Source organism: Schistocerca gregaria, chromosome 3 (genome assembly GCF_023897955.1).
Source record: "Schistocerca gregaria isolate iqSchGreg1 chromosome 3, iqSchGreg1.2, whole genome shotgun sequence".
NCBI lineage: Eukaryota > Metazoa > Arthropoda > Insecta > Orthoptera > Acrididae > Schistocerca > Schistocerca gregaria.
Window position 1 is genome coordinate 862,432,727 of NC_064922.1, and position 23,464 is coordinate 862,456,190.

Consider the following 23,464-nt stretch of genomic DNA (forward strand, 5'->3'; position numbering starts at 1 on the left):
AAGTTTGAGATTACAGAAATTAACGTATTCTATCCTTTCCGTATCACCGTTCGTTTCGCGACCATGTCGCAGGTTGTGTGTGTGTGTGTGTGTGTGTGTGTGTGTGTGTGTGTCGCACTCCGTGATCGATAGCTGGTAAGTACGCCGCCTCTGGTGATTTGTGAGGCGCTCAACATCGTCATCAGCACACGTACAAGTTACGAATCTTTCCATTTCCAATCTCGCCACTTCCCGACATTGTAATTCTGTCAGAGACAGCAAAGGGCTTGGAAGACCAGTTCAACGGAACGGACAGTGTCGTGAAAGGAGGATGTAAGATGAACATCAACAAAAGCAAAACGGGGATAATGGAATGTAGTCGAATCAAGTCGGGTGATGCTTAGGGAATTAGATTAGGAAGTGAGACGCTTAAAGTAGTAAAGGATTTTTGCTATTTGGGGAGCAAAAAACTGATGATGGTCGAAGTAGAGAGATATAAAATGTAGACTGGCAATGGCAAGGAAAGCGTTTCTGGTGGTGGTTGTTAGAGTTTAACGTCCCGTCGACAACGAGGTCATTAGAGACGGAGCGCACGCTCGGGTTAGGGAAGGATTGGGAAGGAAATCGGCCGTGCCCTTTCAAAGGAACCATCCCGGCATTTGCCTGAAACGATTTAGGGAAATCACGGAAAACCTAAATCAGGACGGCTGGAGACGGGATTGAACCGTCGTCCTCCCGAATGCGAGTCCAGTGTGCTAGCCACTGCGCCACCTCGCTCGGTCGAAAGCGTTTCTGAAGAGTGTCAGGAAGTCATTTCTGAAAGTATTTGTATGGAGTGTAGCCATGTATGGAAGTGAAAAATGGACGATAACTAGTTTGGACAAGAAGGGACTAGAAGCTTCCGAAATGTGGTGCTACAGAAGAATGCTGAAGATTGGATGGGTAGATCAGATAACTGATGAGGTATTGAGTAGAATTGGAGAGAAGAGAAAGGTGTGGCACAACTTGACTAGAAGACGGGATCGGTTGGCAGGACATGTTCTGAGGCATCAAAGTATCACCAATTTAGTGTTGGAGGGCACCATGGAAGGTAAAAATCGTAGGAGAGACCAAGAGATGAATACACTAAGCAGATTCAGAAGGATGCAGTAGGTACTGGGAGATGAAGCCTGCACAGGATAGAGTAGCATGGAGAGCTGCTTCAAACCAGTCTCAGGACTGAAGATAACGATAACAACAACAACACTTCCCTAATGATAGTGAGATAAGGACAACACAAATACCTTGTCCCCGGACGCAGAAAATCCCAACCCGGTCAGGAATCGAACCCTGGAGCCCATGATGCAGAGGTAGCCACGCTAGCCACTAAACCACGAGCTGCGGACGACATCCTCTGACCTAGCAATAAACGGCAAACCAGCCAACGGTGCTACCTCTGTGTTCGTATCGCTATTTAAGCGGAAGCAACCACTCGGTACCAACAGATACCTACTTCGTTTGTATGACGAAGTACTGAACATTCTGAAAATTGGCGTTGCAGCCAGAACATTCGACCATGTGCTCCGCGACAGTGTTTTCCAGATTACGAGTGCTCTGTTGTCCGCCACGGAGCAACACGTGCTGCGGCGAGGTGGTTGTTTACTCTCGCGGCCCCGCTGCAGAGCGCGCACACACAATGGCGGCTACCTGCGCCCCTATGGTGGCCGCCGCCTATTGTCCTGTGAGAGTGAACGGAAAACACGCCGCGTTGCAGGGGGCAGCCCCACCCGTGAGCCGAACCAAACAACTAGATGACCGTGCCCGTTCCGAGTCAAGGCCCACGTGTTTGTACGTGTGGGACTCTCCCAACACACCGCTACACCGATACGTTACACGCCACTGTAATCCCAGTAACTTTGGCAATAACGTGATATCATTCAAACCCACTATTGTGTAATTCTTAAATTCTTATCAACGTGGAAGTTACAGCACGAATTAGAAATATGACACCATCTCACTCTTGACGAAGTAGTATCGTTATTGATCCAACTATTCCTCATAATTACGTATCCTGTAAAAATGGATCACCCCGAAATTTTCTGTACAAAAAAATCATATGTGAACGTTTTTGTGTACATAATTCTACGTTGTGTATTTGGAAAAGAGTACCTTCCACAACATTTTAGTTGGCCTCCACAGTTTTACACGGAAAACATAGGCTTTTTCGGTTTCCCCATAAACAACCGAAACCCCAACTTCAGTACCACTTTCGCAAACACCAGCTGCAGTAGAGTCGGCGAAAAAACGGCGCCCTGGCACTTCTGTCGACAGCTTTCATCTGTGAAGCGGAAACCGCTGCAGGTCAATAGTGCAAGAGTTGCACAGAGCTGCGAGAACACCGAGGCGTTACCGTATATAAAATCGCGTTATTCGATTTACCGAGTTGCGCCTGCCAAGCCCAGTACAACTGTTATGCATCTGTCACCGAGTGCTACAGACGACCGTGGGCAAGTACATGAAACAAGGAAATGAAACGTGAAATCTTCGATGGTTTCGTTCATCGAGTCACAAAGTGACATACACCCGTGGCTCTTCCCACAACCGTTACATCTGATACGTGAAGTTTATGTAGAACTTTTCATGAGACTACGCTCTCGCAGTTGGTAAACAAGCCACTGTCCACATCCGTACCCAAACTGTTATATTTAGCCCTCAATGCCGTTATAATGGGGGCGCGGGGGAAGGACCATGACTGAGAAGCTGGGCCCCAAAACATTGCGCGCCACCCCGGTTTGGGCCGGCTGGGAGCAGCAGTAGTGCGCTGCAGCGCCGGCAGAGGGCAGGGCAGGGCAGGAAGCGTGGGCGGCTGCGGCACTTCCTGTGTCGGCGGCCGCGGCATTCCTCGGCCGTGACTCAGCCCCCCCTCCCCACCCCCCGTCTGGGTCTGGCTCACTGGCTCTGTCTGTCCACAAAAGGCAGCCAGCAACTCAGCTCTCTCCCCCATCATTCACTAGCTGCAGTTCCGTGCCACGTCCCCCTACTTTGCAAACGACTTCACCGCTGCAGCGATCTTTAACCCAACCTGATTGGCAACTCTCAGTAGTCTGCTATGTTTAGCAGTGTAAAACGCTACCATATGCGAAAACTGCTCGCGCGGCCAACAAAAGGTCCTGACGCGGGCTGTCCTAACGAGCCTAAAACGTAGTCAAATGCACACTGCCACATACTGAAATGACCACAGTCGCCGCGTACAAAATGTTAAGGCTGCTTCCTGCAGCAGATACCCTTTTACGCATATGACTAACACTATTTTATTTAGCTTCATTCACCGATTGGATGGCTATACCGTCCCTCCTCTGCCCCTTAGGAACTGTGAGTTCCACATGGCTCTTGTCAGCCCACAACAAGCACTGACTGAGAACAATATGGGAATTGTGAGTCCGCCTTCATGCACACTTCGTTACTTGCTTATTTACTCCCCAAAGTAGTTTCGGCGTCAAATATTGCTATCAGCAGTGGGTTCTTTAAATCTAAAACATGCAGAAAATAGCGTAGTTACACGAACACACTAATTCACTACATTTCACTGTATGTTATGGCACGTTTTTTAAGAATTCTGTCGCTGTTTGTGACATTTTCTGAGCTTTTTAGTTGCCGTTTCTCTCATCGTACATCCTGTACAAATAAAACAACAGGTTTGATGGACAAGAGAAGAGCACGAAAGAAGACGACACGTGAACATAGTTTTCAGTAGGATCTTGACTACCAGATTGAGCACTACACTCGACCAGGCTCAACCCATTAAGCAAGCCTGTTTCCGATCAGGATTTAGCACAGTTGACAATATCTTCACGCCGCGGGAAATAGATAGTACAACAATTGAGTACCATCTACCCCTCTGCCTGGCTTTTGAAGACTTTGAGAAGTCCTTTGATTCGATCAGTCACCAAGCTACTCACATTTGCGGCTCGAAATGGACGAGGAGTGGAACAGGGCTATATCAAAATCCTACATAAGATTTACAAAACCTTCACATCCTTAGTGAGCGTTGCCGAAGATACTGATGAATTTCCCACTGAAAACGGTGTAAAGCAAGGTGACTATATCTCCCAAACTATTCTCAGCAGTCTTACAAAAAACCATGTATAAATTGAATTGGGTAGAAAACGGAACACATTTTCTCGGAAAAAGACTGAATTACTTGAGGTTTGCGAATGATATTGTCCTACTTGCAAATGACATAGAACTTCAAGTATTAGTGTGCTCTGAAGCTGGACTAAAAATGAACATAGATAAAACGAACACAATGATTAACGAATGGACACCTGTGGGAAGGATATCAGTTGGAAGTACACAACTCCGAAGAGTCACAGAATATATCTGGGTCAACAGATAAACATGAAAGGAGATTTAAAACCAGAAACATTACGACGAATTAAATTGGGCTGACACTCTTCAATTTTGAAATCTAAAATGTCGGTTGAGCTGAAGAAATCTATTTTTGATCGATGTATCTTGCCAGTAATAACTTGTGGCTGAAAAACATGGACATTCAATGATTCATTTTTAGGAACCTAACAATAGTCCAAAGAGGAATAGAAAGATCAATGCTGGGCTACACGGATAAAGGAAGGAAGAGAGCAGTTGAAATAAGACTAACAACGAAGGTCACCGACATCATGGAAAGAGTGAATACATTGAAATGGCAGTGGACTGGTCATGTTGCGCGAACAAAAGATGGCAGATGGTCTAAACAAGTTGTAGACTGGAGCCCAATTTACCAAAAAAACCTACAAGGAGACTACCAGACAGATGGGACAGAGATGTAAGGAAGACAATGGGATTCAAATGGCAACAGGAAGCACAGGATCGGAAGAAAGGGAAGATCTTACTGGCATGCTTTGTTACACGCCGACTCAAAGAGGCCACATCATTAAGTGATGGAAATGGATGATATGTCGCCTGCAACTGAGTGAGCGGCTGTTAGTAAACTAATACTAGATGACCTTAGTAAGGGAATGCCCTTCACGCAGTGCTTACAGCAGCTCATTACTCGATAACCTGTTGGGCTGGCTGGTTACCATCAACTCAGAGCCACAGCCAACAGCAGTACTGCGCGCCTGGCAGCGTTTGCTACAGACCAACGCTGTTTTAGTGGGGGGCAGCTGCCTCACATATCAAATTCCCAACCGCTGGCGCGATAACAGAACGATACTGAACGATGCTGAAGATTAAATGGATAGATCACATAACTGACGAGGAGGTATTGAAAAGGATTGGGGAGAAAAGAAGTTTGTGGCACAACTTAACAAGAAGGGATCTGTTGGTAGGACATGCTCTGAGGCATCAAGGGATCACCAATTTAGTATTGGAGGGCAGCGTGGAGGGTAAAAATCGTACAGGGAGACCAAGAGATGAACACACTAAGCACATTCAGAAGGATGTAGGTTGCAGTAGGTACTGGGAGATGAATAACCTTGCACAGGATAGAGTGGCATGGAGAGCTGCATCAAACCAGTCTGAGGACTGAAGACCACAACAACAACAACAACAACAACAACAACAACAACAACAACTGCCCGCGTCCAGCACCAGACAGCCGTCAATCCTGGCCATCGGCTGACGTAGCGACGCCGAAGTACCGCCACGATTAGCTCTAGACTTCCGCACGAACATCAGCCGGCATCCGCGACGGCGGTTGTGGCGGCGAATGGTCGTTACCAAGACCGGAGGCAACAACCGGTGGCCTCGAACAGAAGAGGCGACAACAGTCCATCCGTCCGTCCGCGACAGACGTGAGCACTGCCTTGGTCTGAAAGTGCTCGTAAGAAGTCTGACCTCGGGAACCAGAACGCTGATAGCCTTCCCTTGTAAACTACATCTACATACATACTCCGCAATCGTGGATTGCGCTGCGTGGCGTAGGGTACCTCATACCAGAACTAGCATCTCTCCCGTTTCCACTCCCAAACAGAATGAGGGAAAAATGACTGCCTACATGCCTCTGTACGAGCCCTAATCTCTCTTATCTTTGTGGTCTTCCGCAAAATGTTAGTTGGCGGCAGTAAAATTGTACTGCAGTCAGACTCAAATGCTGGTTCCCTAAATTTCCTCAGTAGCGATTCACGAAAAGAACACCTTTCCTCCAGAGACTCTCACTCGAGTTCCTGAAGCATTTCTGTACCACTCGCGTGATCAAACGTACCAGTAACAAGTCTAGCAGCCCGCTTCCATGTCCTCCCTCAATCAGACCAGATAGGGATCCCAAACGCTCGAGCAGTTCTCAAGAATAGGTCGTACCAGCGTTCTATAAGCGGTCTCCTATACAGATGAACCACACCTTCCCAAAATTCTAAGAATGAACCGAAGACTACTATGCGCCTTCCCCCACAACTGCCATTACATGCTTGTCCCACTTCATATCGCTCTGCAATGTTACGCCCAAACATTTAATCAACGTGACACTGTCAAGCGCTGCACTAATGGAGTATTCAAACATTACGGGATTCTTTTTCCTATTCATCGTCATTAATTTACATTTATCTATATTTAGAGTTAGCTGCCATTCTATACACTAATCACAAATCCTGTGCAAGTCATCTTGTATCCTCTACAGTCAACGACGACACCTTCCCGTACACCACAGCATCATCAGCAAACAGCCGCACATTGCTATCCGCCCTATCCAAAAGATCACTTATGTAGATAGAAAACAACAGCGGACCTACCACACTTCCCTGGGGCACTCCAGATGATACCCTCACCTCCGACGAACACTCACCATCGAGGACAACAGGGTAAGTTCTATTAAGAATTCTTCGAGCCACTCACATATGCTCGTACCTTAGTTAGAAGTCTGCAGTGGAGCACCGAGTCAAACGCTTTCCGGAAGTCAAGGAATATAACATCCGTCTGATACCCTTCATCCATGGTTCGCAAGATATCATGCGGAAAAAAAGGGCGAGTTGCGTGCTGATGCATTAACAGCAACTTCTGTTTCAAGAAAATTCATTATATTCGAACTGATATGTTCGAGAATCCTGCAACAAACCGAGGTTAAGGATATTGGTCTGTAATTTTGAGGATCCGTCCTACCCTTCTTATATACAGGTGTCACCTGCGGGTTTTTTTTCCAGTCGCTCGGGACTTTACGTTGGGCAGGAGATTCGCGATAAATGGAAGTTAAGTAAGGATCCACTGCAGTAGAGTAGTCTCTGTAAAACCGAACTGGAATCCCATCTGGACCTGGCGAATTATTTATTTTCAACCCATTCAGCTGCTTCACAACCCCAGGGATGTCTATCACTATGTCCTCCGTAAGGGAATCTGTATGTTTGTACGATCCTCCTGCGTGAAAGATTTCTCAAATTCTCACAGGTTTTCTGTAATTACTAAACTCAACGTAAGATTAAGGCTTAAAAACGAAGAGCGGTGTTATTACTTGCGCGTTACGCACTTCCGCAGAACGGTCGCGACTGCCCGCAAAACAACCGAACGCCACACACTAGATACCCCAGGGTGGAGCCGTAAGTCTTAAAGAGACGGGAGCTGTGGGTCGGACGAGCCGGCGCGCTTCGCAGCGGTCGCGACACGTCAAGCCGCGGCGCGGCTGTTTACGCCAGATAAGGCGTCCCACAATCTCCTCGGCTGGGCTCAGCAAAACACGGCACCGACCGGCCGTGCCACGGCGTTCACCAACCCCGGCCGACATGCGCGGCGCGCCTGGCGACGTTTCGCCACCGCCAGCCCGTAATGCGGCTGTAGTTGTGCAACGGACGGACTCTCCAGCGCGGAATGGCACGCAGATTGTGCAAACGGCTGTGCGGTACAAACTGCAGGCACGGCACGACCCAGTTCCGTGCACCAGTGGTGACCAGTTCACGACTTCCATCGCACTCTAAGAGGCACCACAGCGGTACGTTAACCACGCGTAACTCAATACATCGCCCGACTGCAGAGCTCTACCGCGAAAAGACCATATGGTGGGTAATTTAAAACACCACGTGCATGTCTCCAAGAAAACGAGAAAATATGCTCTGTGACCCACTCGAGCAAAATACACAGTACATCGGCGAATCACTCAAAGAAGCTTCGACAACTGAGGACAAGTCCAACGAAACAGCACCTACGATGCCGTATCTTATTTTGAACTGTTTTAATGTATGCTGGTTGTTACCCAGTCGTGCTTTTTATAAATCTTTCCACCATCTACCGATCGGCTATACAAGTGGTAAGCTTTTTTTTATTTCGACACACAACCAGCAACACAGAACTAAATCTAATAATTTGTCATCTGCTAGACGATACACTACTGGTACCTTACACTGCCAAGCAACTATCGCTCGAAATGTAATGAACTCTGCAATATTGCAGTTCTGTTTTGACTTCACCGTTTTCGTTATGAAGGTTTATAGTGACGCACTTACCACTAACAAAACTATAACGAATTTATTTTGAAAAATCACTTGTACAAATCGCAAGGTCAGTTACGTTCCCTCTGAAAACGCGTAAGTTGCCGAAGTGGCGTCAATTCGAAAGACTTGCACCAGGCGAACAGTCTACCCGACGGGAGACGCCTCGTCATACGACATTTCATTTCGTTTCCTCTGAAAATGATTTTTTCCACTGTCGCCTGGTGTATTCGATTTCTTAAGAATGCTGAAGCATTAGAAACAAGAAGGCCGAAGGGGATAAAAGCCCTTTCGCAGACCTGAATATCTGACATCTTAGTTATGGCGGTTACGCAATGCAATTGTTCACATCACTACTCAAAGCTGAATTAAGTTTTAACACTAAACTCGCCTACACACGGTATTGGGACTGACACCTACGTGTTGAAATGCCTATTGCATTAAAGCGTACAAAGGCATCCCACAGCGTCAGGTTACCTTGACGACAGTGACACAAACACACCGCGTTCTCCGGCAACTCCGGACAGGATGGCAAACCGACACATGCCGGATCTCCATGTGGTAGCGAGCGTGCCCTCGCCGCGCAGCCAGGAATAACAACAGAGGGGCCAAAGTCGGTCACGGCACAGCCAGACACGCGTCGGCTGCTTCCGGCGGGAGCAACGCCCGCGCGCACGCACACGCGGTCGTGCGTGGCGGCCCCACGCACTCACGCACGCACCCGCCTGCGCCAGAGGTCGGTCGGTCGCCCTCGCAGCCAACGCACCCTACGCACCAGTGAGCCGCCAACGGCTGCTGCGCCAGGCTCCTGCGTTGCGAAACGCACGCGACTCGTGTAAGCAAAAGCCGAGGTAAACAACGCCGCCGCCCATGCAGGCTCTCAGCGTGATCGGCTACCGGACCTCTGTAGAGACCGTAAACAACCTCAATTAATGGTCGCTCTACAGTAACGTGAGCACATGAATAAAGCTTTACAGAGACTGTGAGGCAACACTGGTACTTGACTCCGATGTTAGCCAAAATAATCACGCAAACAAAAGCTACACATTTCACTTTCATCTTCACTGACTTCATGTGGCACTTGAAATACAAACCTCACGGTTCCCCATTCTGACATAACGCTGTTTTCCAACACAGGGCAGAAATTAAGTCCCATAGTCCCGGGTCAGTACGTCCCGCAGCTTACCACGTACAGCTATTGTTGCACGCTGAACTACTCGATGAAAGCAAATGAAGCTCTCTAAACAACGATAAACTTCAGGACAACTCACCTTCCTCTTAGCCATGGTGCCGATCTTAAGGAACCTCGTGATGGCCGACACTATCCCCCTGGGCTGGTGCTTGGTGCGCGTCCTCCCGTCCGGACTCATGGTGGTGTCCCGCCGACGGCTAGGCTAGCGCGGTAACTTAACGTAGCGTACAGTCCACTCCAGTCACAGCGGAGCAGCGGCGAGCCAGACGCGAACTTCTCACCCCCACGAGTCGCAGTCCGCTCTCGCCAGCTGCCAACGCGAGACTGCGCGTGTCGCGCGCCGCGGGCCGCCAGCTCCCCGCCAGTGACGCGCTCCCCCCACCGCGCGCTGCCGCGGCCAATCGCGACGTCCGGACGTGCCCCCTCCCCGCGGTCCGCTACGGCCACAGCGGTAGTACGGCGAGTACGCGACGCGACCTACCTACAGAAGGCCGCAGTCTAGCCCGGGCGCGCCCTCAATGGCAGCAGCGGATGCTTGCGCCCGTTACGTTATCGCGGTACCGGTCCCCGATATAAACGCTTTCCCGAACCGTTCCGCAAACATGGCGTGCGGAAATAGCTCACTCCGTGCTGCAGTTAACTGCCTTCCCTCTCGGATTTTACGAAGTGTTTGATTGCGGGGGAGAACGGATTTGTATTCTGAAACTCGAGGAAATAGCATTACAAAATAAACAGAAAAGATAGGAAAATGATGAAACAGAGTTCTTCTCATTAATCACGCTATGGGGCTGAGTAATGTCTGAAAATTTCTAGTTGTCTGATAACATCCAGTTTGCGACCTGTGTGTTGCATGTGTAGAAACTTGACGTCTTTGCGCACTATTTATATCAACAGAGAATCGGCATGACAGTAGTCCGTCAATTCTTACAAGTTTTGTGCTCTACAGAGCTATGTCTGCAGAAGTAATTACTTCTTTTCGATTTAATCGATAACCTCTTCACGTCCTCTCTTTATCAATGTTTTTGAAACAAGACGTTTCGACAACTTTATTCTCTTCGTGTCTCTACTCTTTGCCCTGCACATTTCACTTCCATATAGTGCCGACACAGCTTAACTCCTCTACTACTTTCGGAGCCTCATTTCCAATCTAATTCCCCCGGTTTCGCCAAAATTAGTCCTACCACACTCCATTAACCAAACTATTTCCTACTGCAATTTCAAATACACAGTTTGATATCCACATGTGTTCATATAATGAAACTGGGTATTAGTTGTTTCAACTTAAAAATATCGTAATGGATTGTCGTGTATGGTAACGTCAATTATTTGGAGGTCTTTGCGTGTAGCTCTGAAGAAAAAAAAATCTTGGTGCAAGTAGGTTTTCTTTCTTATATGTCTGCAATGGTAAGGTTTCCCTGAGTTTTAAGTCACGAGTTATCTTTGCCTATTCTGACATGGAAGAAAATATTTTAGACTACATTCTACACAGTTCACGTTCGTTTGCCGAAGTTCCTGCCAAAGAAACAAAATATTTATTAGCTAACGATGATCGTTGAAGAATAAGCTCAAAAGATTACAGTCAGAGGTTCATCAAAATCGTTTGCTGCGCGTCCGTCCCACACACATCAGCAGAAAAACTTCAGTGTCGCTGGTTTCGACCAAGGGAGCAGCGCGGTTCGAACCCCGGTGCGCCCTTCCCGAACACAATGCAGGGCGACTCAGGCGGATGCTACCTGTACGAAGTACACCTACGTTTCCCAGTACCCGCTCCCCAACGCTGTAAAACCAGAACTAACCTTTAGTCTCGTAACAGCTCCGACGTCGTATAACTTAACCTCTGAATACCTTTTTCAACTAAATATTTCTTTACGTGGCAAAATAAAAAAATATATATTTATCCTCTCCCACGATAGCACTATGCGATGGACGATCGCCGTTCTTAACAAACGCACGTTTACACATACGTCCAGGCAAACCACTACAGCAGTGGTAAGTGATAATCATTTGACCCTGACAACACTGTTCTTCCTCAAGACGTATGCAGACCGCATCTGGAGGCTAAGATACAGCAGTTGTACTTAAGCGTCTCACCCAAATATCTGGTACGGTTCTCGACCCTATTAGAGCTTCATACTGTCGCGCGAAACATTACAGCGGTCGCGTTCTACATCAGTACTGAGTGAATTAACTTTTCATCGTCCCTTCGTTAAGGATTTGATTTCACAGACCGAGAAAAAGGTAAGAGTGACTGCTTGTACGTCGCTACACCAGGGGCTATTCGCCTAATTTCGTATGAAGGATCATTAAGAGTACGTAGTGAGTTGAATATTCACAGTTTCTGTCCTGAAAGAGGGAGTGTTGCAGTTTTCCAAAGCAGTTCTCGCTAAATGTAGAACATCTTTCTTCGAATGTCTGCCAGTTAATAGTCCCAACACACTGTTACACTCTCGCTACAGCCAAACAAGCTCGCGACCATTACAAACCCTCCCCCCAAAATAAACGAAAATGATGTCCATTTAAAAAGGGCACATAAAATTTCACCTGACGCCTTCCTGAGAGAGAATCTCCACTCCAAAAACAATGTTAAGTGTAGACTAGAAGTGGTTTGAATACAATAAATAGTATTGACAACTGAGAGGTTTATACCAAATAAATAAACGGACGGAACTGATCATCCTTGGTACACAAAACGGAGCGGAACACAGTTGCAGCAGGCTGGAGTGGCCGTGCGGTTCTAGGCGTTACAGTCTAGAACCGCGCGACCGCTACGGTCGCAGGTTCGAATCCTGCCTCGGGGATGGATGTGTGTGATGTCCTTAGGTTAGCTAGGTTTAAGTAGTTCTAAGTTCTAGGGGACTGATGAACACAGACGTTAAGTCCCATAGTGCTCAGAGCCATTTGAACCATTTCAACACTGTTGCAGAAACAACGAAACAAACATGCAAAAATTTAAAAGAACGCAAAATCTCGCAGATTGGCGATGTTTCACAGAAGCTCGAAATTTAGCGCGGACATCAATGCCATATGCGTATAATCGTTTCCACAACGCAACTTTACATACGACCAGAATGTCTTTGGATTTTCTGCTAGGTTTCGAGACAAAGTATGCTAGCGGCAAGACATAATCAATGCCTTCTCTGCGCGTTAGCAGTGGAAATACCATCAACGACAACGCTGCCTAAGCAGGGTTAATAAAAGCAGCCTTCCGAAATTCCTTCACCAAAGTATACGAATTAAATTCGAATCAAGAACACCTGCCAACATGTTTAACTTAGACTAGATATCCTCGGAGTGCTGAATCACGTTAAATCACTTAATAAATACCGACTGTATACTAATTAGGTTATGTTCCTTTCAGAGTATGCTGATGCAATAGCTCCATACTTAATAATCATACACAACTGCTCCTCGACGAAAGATCCGTACTCAAAAACTGGAAAGTTGCACAGGTCATACCAATATTCAAGAAAGGTAGTAGGAGCAATCCGCTAAATTACAGACCATATGCCGGCCGCTGTGATCGAGCGGTTCTAGGCGCTTCAGTCCGGAACCACGCGGCTGCTACGGTCGCCGGTTCGAATCCTGCCTCGGGTATGGATGTATGTGATGTCCTTAGGTTAGTCAGGTTTAAGTAAAGGGGACTGACAACAGATGTGCTTAGAGCCATTTGAACAGGCCCATATCATTAACGTCGATATGTAGCAGGCTTTTGGGACATATGTCGTGTCCGAATATTATGTACACCTTGAAGAGGAGGGTCTACTGACACACAGTCAAGAAGAATGTAGAAAACCTTGTTTTTGTAAAACATAATTAGCTCATTACACAAACGAAGTGATGAGTGCTATTGAAAAGGATTTTCAAATTGAATCTGTATTTCTAGATTTCGATCAGGATTTCGACACTTTACCACACAAGCGGCTTATAGTGAAATTGCTTGCTTATGGAGTATCGTCAAAATTATGTGACTGGATTCGTGATTTCCTGTTATAGAGGTAACAGTTCGTAGTTACTGATGTAAAGTCATCGAGTAAAACAGAGGTGATATCTGGCGTTCCCGAAGGTAGTGTTACAGGCCCTCTGCTGTTCCGTGTCTATATAAACGATTTAGGAGACAAACTGGGCAGCGGTCTTCTGTTCTTTGCAGATAATGTTGTCGTTATCGTCTAGTAAACTCATCAGAAGATCAAAACAAATTGTTAAACGATTTAGAAAATATATCTATATGGTGCAAAAATTGGCAATCGGCCCTAAGTAACGAAAAATATGAGGTCATCTACATCGGAACTAAAATGAATTCGTTACACTTCGGTTACACGATAAATCAATCAAATGTAAAGGCCGTAAATCCAACTAAATGCCTAGGAATTACAATTGCGAACAACATAAATTGGAAAGAACACACAGACAAAATAATTTAGGGAAAGCTAACCAAAGACTGCGTTTTATTGGCAGAACAATCATACGATGCAACAGATCTAAAAACTGTTTCACCACGTTTGGGCTGGGTTGTTTTGGGGGAAGAGACCAAACTGTGAGGTCATCGGCCTCATCGGATTAGGGGAGGACGAGGAAGGAAGTCGGCAGTGCTCTTTCAAAGGAAACATCCCGGCATTTACCTGGAGTGATTTACGGAAATCACTACGTTTGTCCGTCCTGTTTTGGAGTACTGCTGCGCGGTGTGGGGTCCTTAGCAGATAGCTGGAGTACATAAAGAAAGTTGCAAGATTTGTATTGTCGAAAAATACAGGACCTGGAGTGGACGTAATTCAAACAAAGGCGTTTTCCGTCGCGGCGGAATCTTCTCACGAAAGTTCAGTCAGCAACCTTCTCCTCCGAATGCGAAAATATTTTGTTGACGCCGACGTACAGAAGGAGAAACCATCACCAAAATAAAATAAGGGAAATCAGAGCTCGCACGGAAATATACAGGTGTTCCTTTTGTGTGCACGCTGCTCGATACTGGAATAATAGAGAAATCATATGAAGGTGGCTCGATGCACTCTCTGAAAGGCACTTAAGTGTGATTTGCAGAGTATCAATATACACTACTGGCCATTAAAATTGCTGCACCACGAAGATGACGTGCTACAGACGCGAAATTCAACCGACTGTAAGAAGATGCTGTGGTATGCAAATGATTAGCTTTTCAGAGCATTCACACAAGATTGGCGCCGGAGGCGACTCCTACAACGTCCTGACATGAGCAAAGTTTCCAACCGATTTCTCAAACACAAACAGCAGTTGACCGGCATTGCCTGGTGAAGCGTTGTTCTGATGCCTCGTGTAAGGAGCAGTAGTGCATACCATCACGTTTCCGACTTTGATAAAGGTCGGATTGTAGCCTATCGCGGTTGCGGTTTATCGTATCGCGACATTGCTACACGCGTTGGTCGAGATCCAATGACTGTTAGCAGAATATGTAATCTGTGGGTTCAGGAGGGTAATACGGAACCCCGTGCTGGATTCCAACGGCCTCGTATCACTAGCAGTCAAGATGACAGGCATCTTATCCGCATGGCTGTTACGGATCGTGCAGCCACGTCTCGATCCCTGAGTCAACAGATGGGGACGTTTGCAAGACGACAACCATCTGCATGAATAGTTCGACGACGTTTGCAGCAGCATGGACTATCAGCTCGGAGACCAAAGCTACGGTTACCCTTGACGCTGCATCACAGACAGGAGCGCCTGCGATGGTGTACTCAACGACGAACCTGGGTGCACGAATGGCAAAACGTTAATTTTTTCGGATGAATCCAGGTTCTGTTTACAGCATCATGGTGGTCGCATCCGTGTTTGGCGACATCGCGGTGAACGCACATTGGAAGCGTGTATTCGCCATCGCCATACTGGCTTATCACCCGGCGTGATGGTATGGTTACACGTCTCGGTCACCTCTTGTTCGCATTGACGGCATTTTGAACAGTGGACGTTACATTTCAGATGTGTTACGACCCGTGGCTCTACCCTTCATTCGATCCCTGCGAAACCCTACATTTCAGCAGGATAATGCACGACCGCATGTTGCTGGTCCTGTACGGGCCTTTCTGTATGCAGAACATGTTCGACTGCTGCCTTGACCAGCACATTCTCCCGATCTATCACCAATTGAAAACGTCTGGTCAATGATGGCCGAGCAACTGGCTCGTCACAATGCGCTAGTCACTACTCTTGATGAACTGTGGTATTGTGTTGAAGCTGCATGGGCAGCTGTACCTGTACACTCCATCCAAGCTCTGTTTGACTCAATGCCTAGGCGTATCAAGGCCGTTATTACGGCCAGAGGTAGTTGTTCCGGGTACTGATTTTTCAGGATCTATGCACCCAAATTGCGTGAAAATGTTATCACATGTCAGTTCTAGTATAATAAATTTTTCCAATGAATATCCGTTTATCATTTGCATTTCTTTTTGGTGTAGCGATTTTAATGGCCCGTAGTGCAGACGCAGAAAGCCCTCCTTTGTATACGCTCCACGATACACCCGCCCTTTTCCGCTGTTAAGATAGCGAATATGGATCCTAAACACTTGAAAGTTATTAATTAAAAAAGGGCTGTGCAAGTGTTATGTGTGCAAACTCTACTGTGGGAAACTGCAGTTTGCTACAATTCTATCAGTGTTACTGTTCGTATGGAAGGTAGTTTCGTAAAATTAACAAACAACGGTAGATAATGAATCCATTCCGCAGCGTTTAAAATGTACCTAATACTAATACGCTTGCCAGAGAGGCTTTAACAGAGTTTATGTTCTGTACTTTACGATACGTCATCTTATTCATGGTTCCGATAGCACAGCCTTATTAATATGAAATACATATTTACACAAAAGAAAGAATCCCTCTATTGTCAATCTTACACTACATGTCTCCATACTGATCATGCTGAAAGACAATTTCTTTTTCTATCGTTAGCTCTAGATTATACCTATACCAACTGACAAACCTGGGCATGCTTGGGTGTCCATTTAGCCAGTTTTCTATTAGAAACGAAATGTTACATCTGCACTAGACTCGTTGCGAGATGAACCCACAGATTTTTCGTACGCTAGGTGTAGATGCTTCGCGTATTTACGACGCGATTATATAAGCGTCTTCATCGCTCTGTAGACTTACAGCCGTTTGGGCTTCGCAGTTTAACGAAGTAAAAAGCGCTGCCAGGTGCCAGGGATCCCTTTAAGATGACTCGGCTGTAGGAGTGTCTTACAGAAGCAAAGAACAAGGTGTATTAAAATGTCGTGCATGATGCGGCAGTTTTTCAGTCAACTCACTGTTTATGACGTCATATCTCCTGAACGATGATAGGTAGATGGTACTTACCCTCACAGCGATTCTTGTCTGACAGAAAGGGATATGGGTAGCGAGTATGAATGAAATCAGTGCAGCGCTTTAGGAGGAGATGTGGAAAGAACATACACACATTTTTATAATATGTATGGATATACTGGATGACAGGTCTTTCGACAAGTAACCAGTCCTGCAGTTTGCGAAATAGTCATGTGATCGCTGGTTGCCCGGTTACTGGGTGGGCAGCTTGTTTTGCAGTGAGACGCCACGACATCTTAATCTTAGTTTGTAAGTTATTTACGTCTTCTAATGATATGATAGCTACTTGGCTCTTGTGAGAAAAACAAAATTGTTATTTCCCCCATTCGTATATCAGTTTCCACTTCGCGGTGGACCCCGACGTCACACTGTGTGTGTGTGTGTGTGTGTGTGTGTGTGTGTGTGTGTGTGTGTGTTAATGAGAGTGGACGAGCTGGGAGTGGTAGGGAAACGCAGCGGTAGTGGGAGGGGGGAGGGGCCACGGGAACAAAATTCTGAACCGCACGGAAGAGTTTCAACCATAGTGGTACGCGCATGTCTGTCTATGAAGATATACTGTGGAGGTAAGACCACCAGTGTGCGCAGGGATTTTATGAGAAAAACGTTCAAAACGATATGAGTGTGTAGTCCCGATTCTGGTGGGATTCTTGGTGGCAGTATCGATGACACGCAGCCCATGGGAGTCTATTCAGGGGCAAAACAGTCGAAAAGAACTGACGGTGTTCCCGATAAAATGAAGTTTTGTGGTAAGTCAACGTTACTATGAATTTGTAAAAGATTTTATTTATTTTTAATATACTGAATTTATACTTTTAAGAAAATCCAAATAAACTAAACTTGTCATTATACAGTGGACGTATTTCACTACAAAAAATGGTTCAAATGGCTCTGAGCACTATGGGACTTAACATCTGAGGTCATCATCAATGGCCGAGGCAGGATTCGAACCTGCGACCGTAGCAGTCGCGCGGTTCCGGACTGAAGCGCATAGAACCGGTCAGCCACCGCGGCCGGCATATTTCACTCCAGTAACACAGGAGTAAGAAAGTCACAGGATAACAGCAGCTGACGAGGTGATTACTAATGAGGCTATGACCACGCAGTCTGTCCACCCAGTCTATACCTTTGCGACGATTCGTAAACCCTTTAACGAATAACATTCCGTGACACAGGATGCGGCCAGCAGGAAGACCACGCGAACGCTGCACACCACATCACGACAAAGACATGACTTCGTTTAACGGTAAATAATTTGCAGTGCCACGCATGATTTCATAGTAGCGTCATCCATAGACAAAAACTACCTGTTTTGACGAAAGGTGGGCGTATCAGTCGCTTCCAAAATGTTCTAGTTAATACAAAAAAAAAAAAATAACGCTCTACTGCTTCTGTCACTTTAATTCACAAAACCCTCCACGCGTATCGACGGCCATACCATCATCATAAGGTAGACTTCGTTGTTTCAATTTGATGAAATGGACTTGAGGCGTGCAATCTGTTGTCTCTCTGAGACACAGCGTTGAGGTAAGAATGTTGGGTGCTGCCTCTTATAACTGAGAAAAATGAGTATTAATTACAGTCATGGAAGGTGTTTTGTAGTTTTCGTTTTGTGTATATTACAGTCTGTGTCGTGCTGATCCGTTGTTGTTGTTGTTGTTGTTGTTGTTGTTGTTAGTGTTGCAGCTGGTATTGTGGCTGGTAGTGATGTATTATAGGGTCAGGTACCTTCCACAAGGAAATCACCTCAGTTCGAAGAACTGAAGCCGAATAAAAACGCTTTAAAAGTGCGAAGGTGTCTGTTCCCCCAGCGGACACCACCGCCACCATGGTCATTCATCTGTAGACGAGGCATATGGTCACGGCTCTAAAGCGCAACTGGCTGAAGTACACAGCGAATGAGAGACCCATGCTATTTGCTTGAAACGATACGCGTTAACACGAGTGGCACTGTCAGAATCGTATTACACGAAATACAGTTCGTGGTGTCGGCCTATGTTGCTTCCTTATCCATCATCGAAGTGCTAATGCTGAGTCTGAATGAACTGAACTGATTGAAACACAGCGGAATATAGCACTATGCGCACCTGACCAAGGCAACATGTGTTCATACTGTACTACATCACTTATTACTGCAGCCGTCGAATGCCGTGTGGTTATAACTGAAGTGCAGCTACTCGCAGCGGTCCAGTGTGGGCTGTAATAATCATATGGCACTGAAATTCGTACATATGCTAAGGCACGAATGCAGCAAAGATATACACAGGAAAAAAATTACTTACAAATGTGGCCACCAGGTGCTAATCTGGCGCTGCGAATGTAAAAAAGACGTACACAAACATTTCCATACGTGAAGGATGAGGAACGGGGTGCCGTCAGAAAAGATCAAAACAAGCGAGATAGGCATAGATTTTATAATTAACTGCGTCTGGCATAATTTGTTCAATATGAGCACCGGAGACGTCGGCGGAATGAAGTCCAGCGTCAGATTTTGACCTAGTGGCCAAAATTGGATCTATTTTTTTCCGGCGTAAATCGGTTCCGTATTTACACAGTAGTATGCAACGATTCAAAAACCGTAAAACATACCCTCTGCCACGCACTTCTCGGTGGTCATGGAGAGTGTGGTTCTAAATGTAATGTAAATTGTATACAGCTGCATCGGCAATGAACTCTGAGCATCACTTGAGTTCCACTTTGTCTTTACTTTTTTCACGCACGACTTGGGAACAGGACTCACTACGACGACCCGTATCATAGCGAGGAACACAGCTGTTACTCTGTGTAGTGTGGATCGAATTGTACTCGACAGGTTTCTGGAAATGTGTGGCATCAGGTGTCTGCGAACAGGTCACGCAATTCCTGTCAATTACTGGCCGGTGGTTTGTGGCGGCGGAGTGGCACACGATAGCGTCCGTCGAGTTCACATTAGCCAAATTTGGTAGCGAACACATCACCGTGAGTTCACCACGACGCTCCTCAAATCTCTGTAACACGATTCTGGTCTTGGGGCGGGCAATTATCCTGCTTGAAGATGCCACCACCACCAGGTAAGAGACATAGTACGAAGGGATGCAGGTGTTAGTTGTCGTAGAGCAGAGCTATCACAGTGCATTTCGTTTACAACCACGGGTCCAACGGAATCCCAGGTGAGTATGCCCCGCAGCTCAATATCTACATCTACATCTATACTCCGCTGGCCCCAAGCGTTGTGTGGCGGAGGGCACAATTCGCGCCAAAGTCATATTTCCCCCCCATCTGTTCCATTCGCGGATCGCGAACGCCTCAGTACGAGCTCTAATTTCCCTTATCTTTGAATGGTGATAATTGCGCGCTTTGAAAGTTGGTGATAATAATATATGCTCTACATCCCCGGTGAAGATCGGGGTTTGGGAATTTAGTGAGCAGCCCCTTCCGTTTAGCACGCCGTCTATCTGAAAATGTGTCCCACTTCAAACTTTCTATGAGACCTGTAAAGCTCTCGCGATGGCTAAATGTACCAGTCACGAATCTTACCGACCTTCTTTGGACCTTCTCAACCTCTTGTATTAGACCCAACTGGTAAGGGTCCCATACAGACAAACAATAGTCTAAGACGGGAGCATGGTTTCAGAAAACATCGTTCTTGTGCAACGCATCTAGCTCTTTATTCGCACGAAGTAATGGCCGCTATCGACAGGGGATCTCAACTTGATCCCGTATTTCTAAATTTCCGGAAAGCTTTTCACATCGTTCCTCACAAGCGACTTCTAATCAAGCTGCCGGCCTATGGCGTATCGTCTCAGTTGTGCGACTGGATTCGTGATTTCCTGTCGGGAAGGTCGCAGTTCGTAGTAATAGACGGCAAATCATCGAGTAAAACTGAAGTGATATCAGGTGTTCCCCAGGGAAGCGTCTTGGGACCTCTGCTGTTCCTGATCTATATAAATGACCTGGGTGACAATCTCAGCAGTTCTCTTAGGTTGTTCGCAGATGATGCTGTAATTTACCGTCTAGTAAGGTCATCCGAAGACCAGTATCAGTTGCAAAGCGATTTAGAAAAGATTGCTGTATGGTGTGTCAGGTGGCAGTTGACGCTAAATAACGAAAAGTGGGAGGTGATCCACATGAGTCCCAAAAGAAATCCGTTGGAATTCGATTACTCTATAAATAGTACAATTCTCAAGGCTGTCAATTCAACTAAGTACCTGGGTGTTAAATTTACGAACAACTTCTGTTGGAAAGACCACATAGATAATATTGTCGGGAAGGCGAGCCAAAGGTTGCGTTTCATTGGCAGGACACTTAGAAGATGCAACAAGTCCACTACAGAGACATCTTACACTACACTCGTTCGTCCTCTGTTAGAATATTGCTGCGCGGTGTGGGAGCCTTACCACGTGGGATTGACGGTGGCATTGAAAGGGTGCAAAAAAGGGCAGCTCGTTTTGTATTATCACGTAATAGGGGAGAGAGTGTGGCAGATATGATACGCGAGTTGGCATGGAAGTCATTAAAGCAAAGACGTTTTTCGTCGCGGCGAGATCTACTTACGAAATTTCAGTCACCAAGTTTCTCTTCCGAATGCGAAAATATTTTGTTGAGCCCAACCTACATAGGTAGGAATGATCATCAAAATAAAATAAGAGAAATTAGAGCTCGAACAGAAATGTTTAGGTGTTCGTTTTTCCCGCGCTGTTCGGGAGTGGAATGGTAGAGAGATAGTATGATTGTGGTTCGATGAACCGTCTGCCAAGCACTTCAATGTGAATTGCAGAGTAGTCATGTAGATGTAGAACTAACGTATTGTAAGCAATTTCCTTTGTTGAAGGACTGCACTGCTCCAGGATTCTATCAATAAACCGCAATCTAGAGTTCGCCTTGCCTGTTACTTGTGCAATCTGATCACTCCATTTGAGATCATTTCGAATAGTCACATACAGATACTTGACGGATGTTACCGCTTCAAAAGATTGGGCATTTATTTTGTGCTCGTAAATTAATGGGGTTTTTCGCCTTGTTATAAGCATTAGGTTACACTTATTAATATTGAGAGATAACTACCAGTCATTACACCATGCATTTATTTTCTGCAAATCCTCCTTGATTTGTTCACAACTTGCGTGTGATATTACTTTCCTGTAGGCTACAGCATCATCGGCAAACAGTCTAAGGCCGCCTGTCAGTACCATCAACCAGATAGTTCATGTAAATCGTAAAAAGCAGAGGACCTATTACGCTGCCCTGGGGCACAGCTGAAGTTACTCTTGTTTCTGTTGAAGTTATTTCGTTCAGGACGACATACTGCTGACTGTCTGTTAGAAAACTTTCTATCCAACCGCATATGTCATTGGATAGACCGTAAGCGCGCAATTTTTGTAGCAAGGGACAGTGCGGAAATGAGTCGAACGCCTTTCGAAAGTCGAGAAATACATCAACCTGGGAGCCGGTATCTAGAGCCTTTTGTATATCATGCACAAAGCGGGCCAGCTGTGTCTGGTATGACCGCTGTTTCCTAAAACAGTGCTGGTTTCTGCAGATGAGCTTCTCAGAGTCTAGAAAGGTTATTATGTCTGAACACAAAATATGTTACATGATTCTACAACAACAGTGAAATTGGCCAGTAATTATGTACATCCGATTTGCTCCCCTTTTTTATACATTGCTATGACCTGGGCCTTCTTCCACATACGTGGAACTTTACGCCGTTCCAATTATCTCTGATAGATGATGGTTAAGAATGGCGCTATATTTGTAGTATGGTCAACATAAAATCTTACGGGGATACCGGCTGGGCTAGATGCCTTCCTGGCGTCTTAGGATCTTTACTGTTTTACAATCCCAGATACACTAAACACTATGTTAGCCATCCTTGCGTTTGTTCGATAATTTGAAGGGGGAATCGTGCTGCATTCCTCTACCGTAAACGAGTTTTTGCAAGCTAGGTTTAGAATTTCGGCCTTCTGTTTATCATCATCTGTTACATTAGCCGTACTGTCAGCAAGAGAATGTATTGAGTTATTTGTAGAGCTCATAGATTTTACGTACGATCAAAAGTTTATGGGGTTATTTCTAGAATCTGCAGATAAAATATTGATTTCAAATTCGTTAAAAGTCTCTCATTGACCTTTTACAGCTGCTTTCATTCCACATAATTTCTGTTTGTCAGCGGGACAGTGACTACGTTTAAAATGACTGTGCAAAATTCTCTGCTTTCTCAGCAACTTCCTAAAATATTTGTTGTACCAAGGTGAATCCTTCCCTTCCCCTATATCTTTTGCTAGGCACATACTTCTCTAGCACGTGGTGGACAATATCTTTAAATTCCGACCAAAGATGGTAAATGCTTGAAGATATTCACTTTTATTTGCTTTCCCAAACAAGAAACCTCTACGCTGTTTCTTTGTTAGTGAAACGTCCCCTTTGAAAAATTATACATGACTGTGCTTAAACTGACACACAATATTTTTAGCGCAACGCAATCTGACTTTCAAAAATCCCTACAAAAGAATGGCCCTGACTAACATAACCTATACCTTTCACAAATCACTTACCTCACCAAAAATCTTCGTTACTCGAACTACTGCAATACAGCGAGCGCCAC

At 45.8% G+C, this 23,464-nt stretch overlaps 1 protein-coding gene across 2 annotated transcripts in view; it reads right to left on the bottom strand.

The window, feature by feature from the left end:
* LOC126354876 (3-phosphoinositide-dependent protein kinase 1-like) overlaps positions 1-23,464 on the bottom strand; it is a 391,140-nt gene that overhangs the window by 45,965 nt on the left and 321,711 nt on the right. Inside the window, exon 1 of one of the 2 annotated variants that reach the window (XM_050004886.1) lies at positions 9,641-10,081. The exons of the other annotated variant lie outside the window; for it this stretch is intronic. Within the exon in view, the coding sequence (XP_049860843.1) occupies positions 9,641-9,739 (99 nt within the window). The 5' untranslated portion in view covers positions 9,740-10,081. Of the gene's footprint in view, positions 1-9,640; positions 10,082-23,464 lie in introns of those variants that run through there. 2 annotated transcript variants of the gene reach the window in all.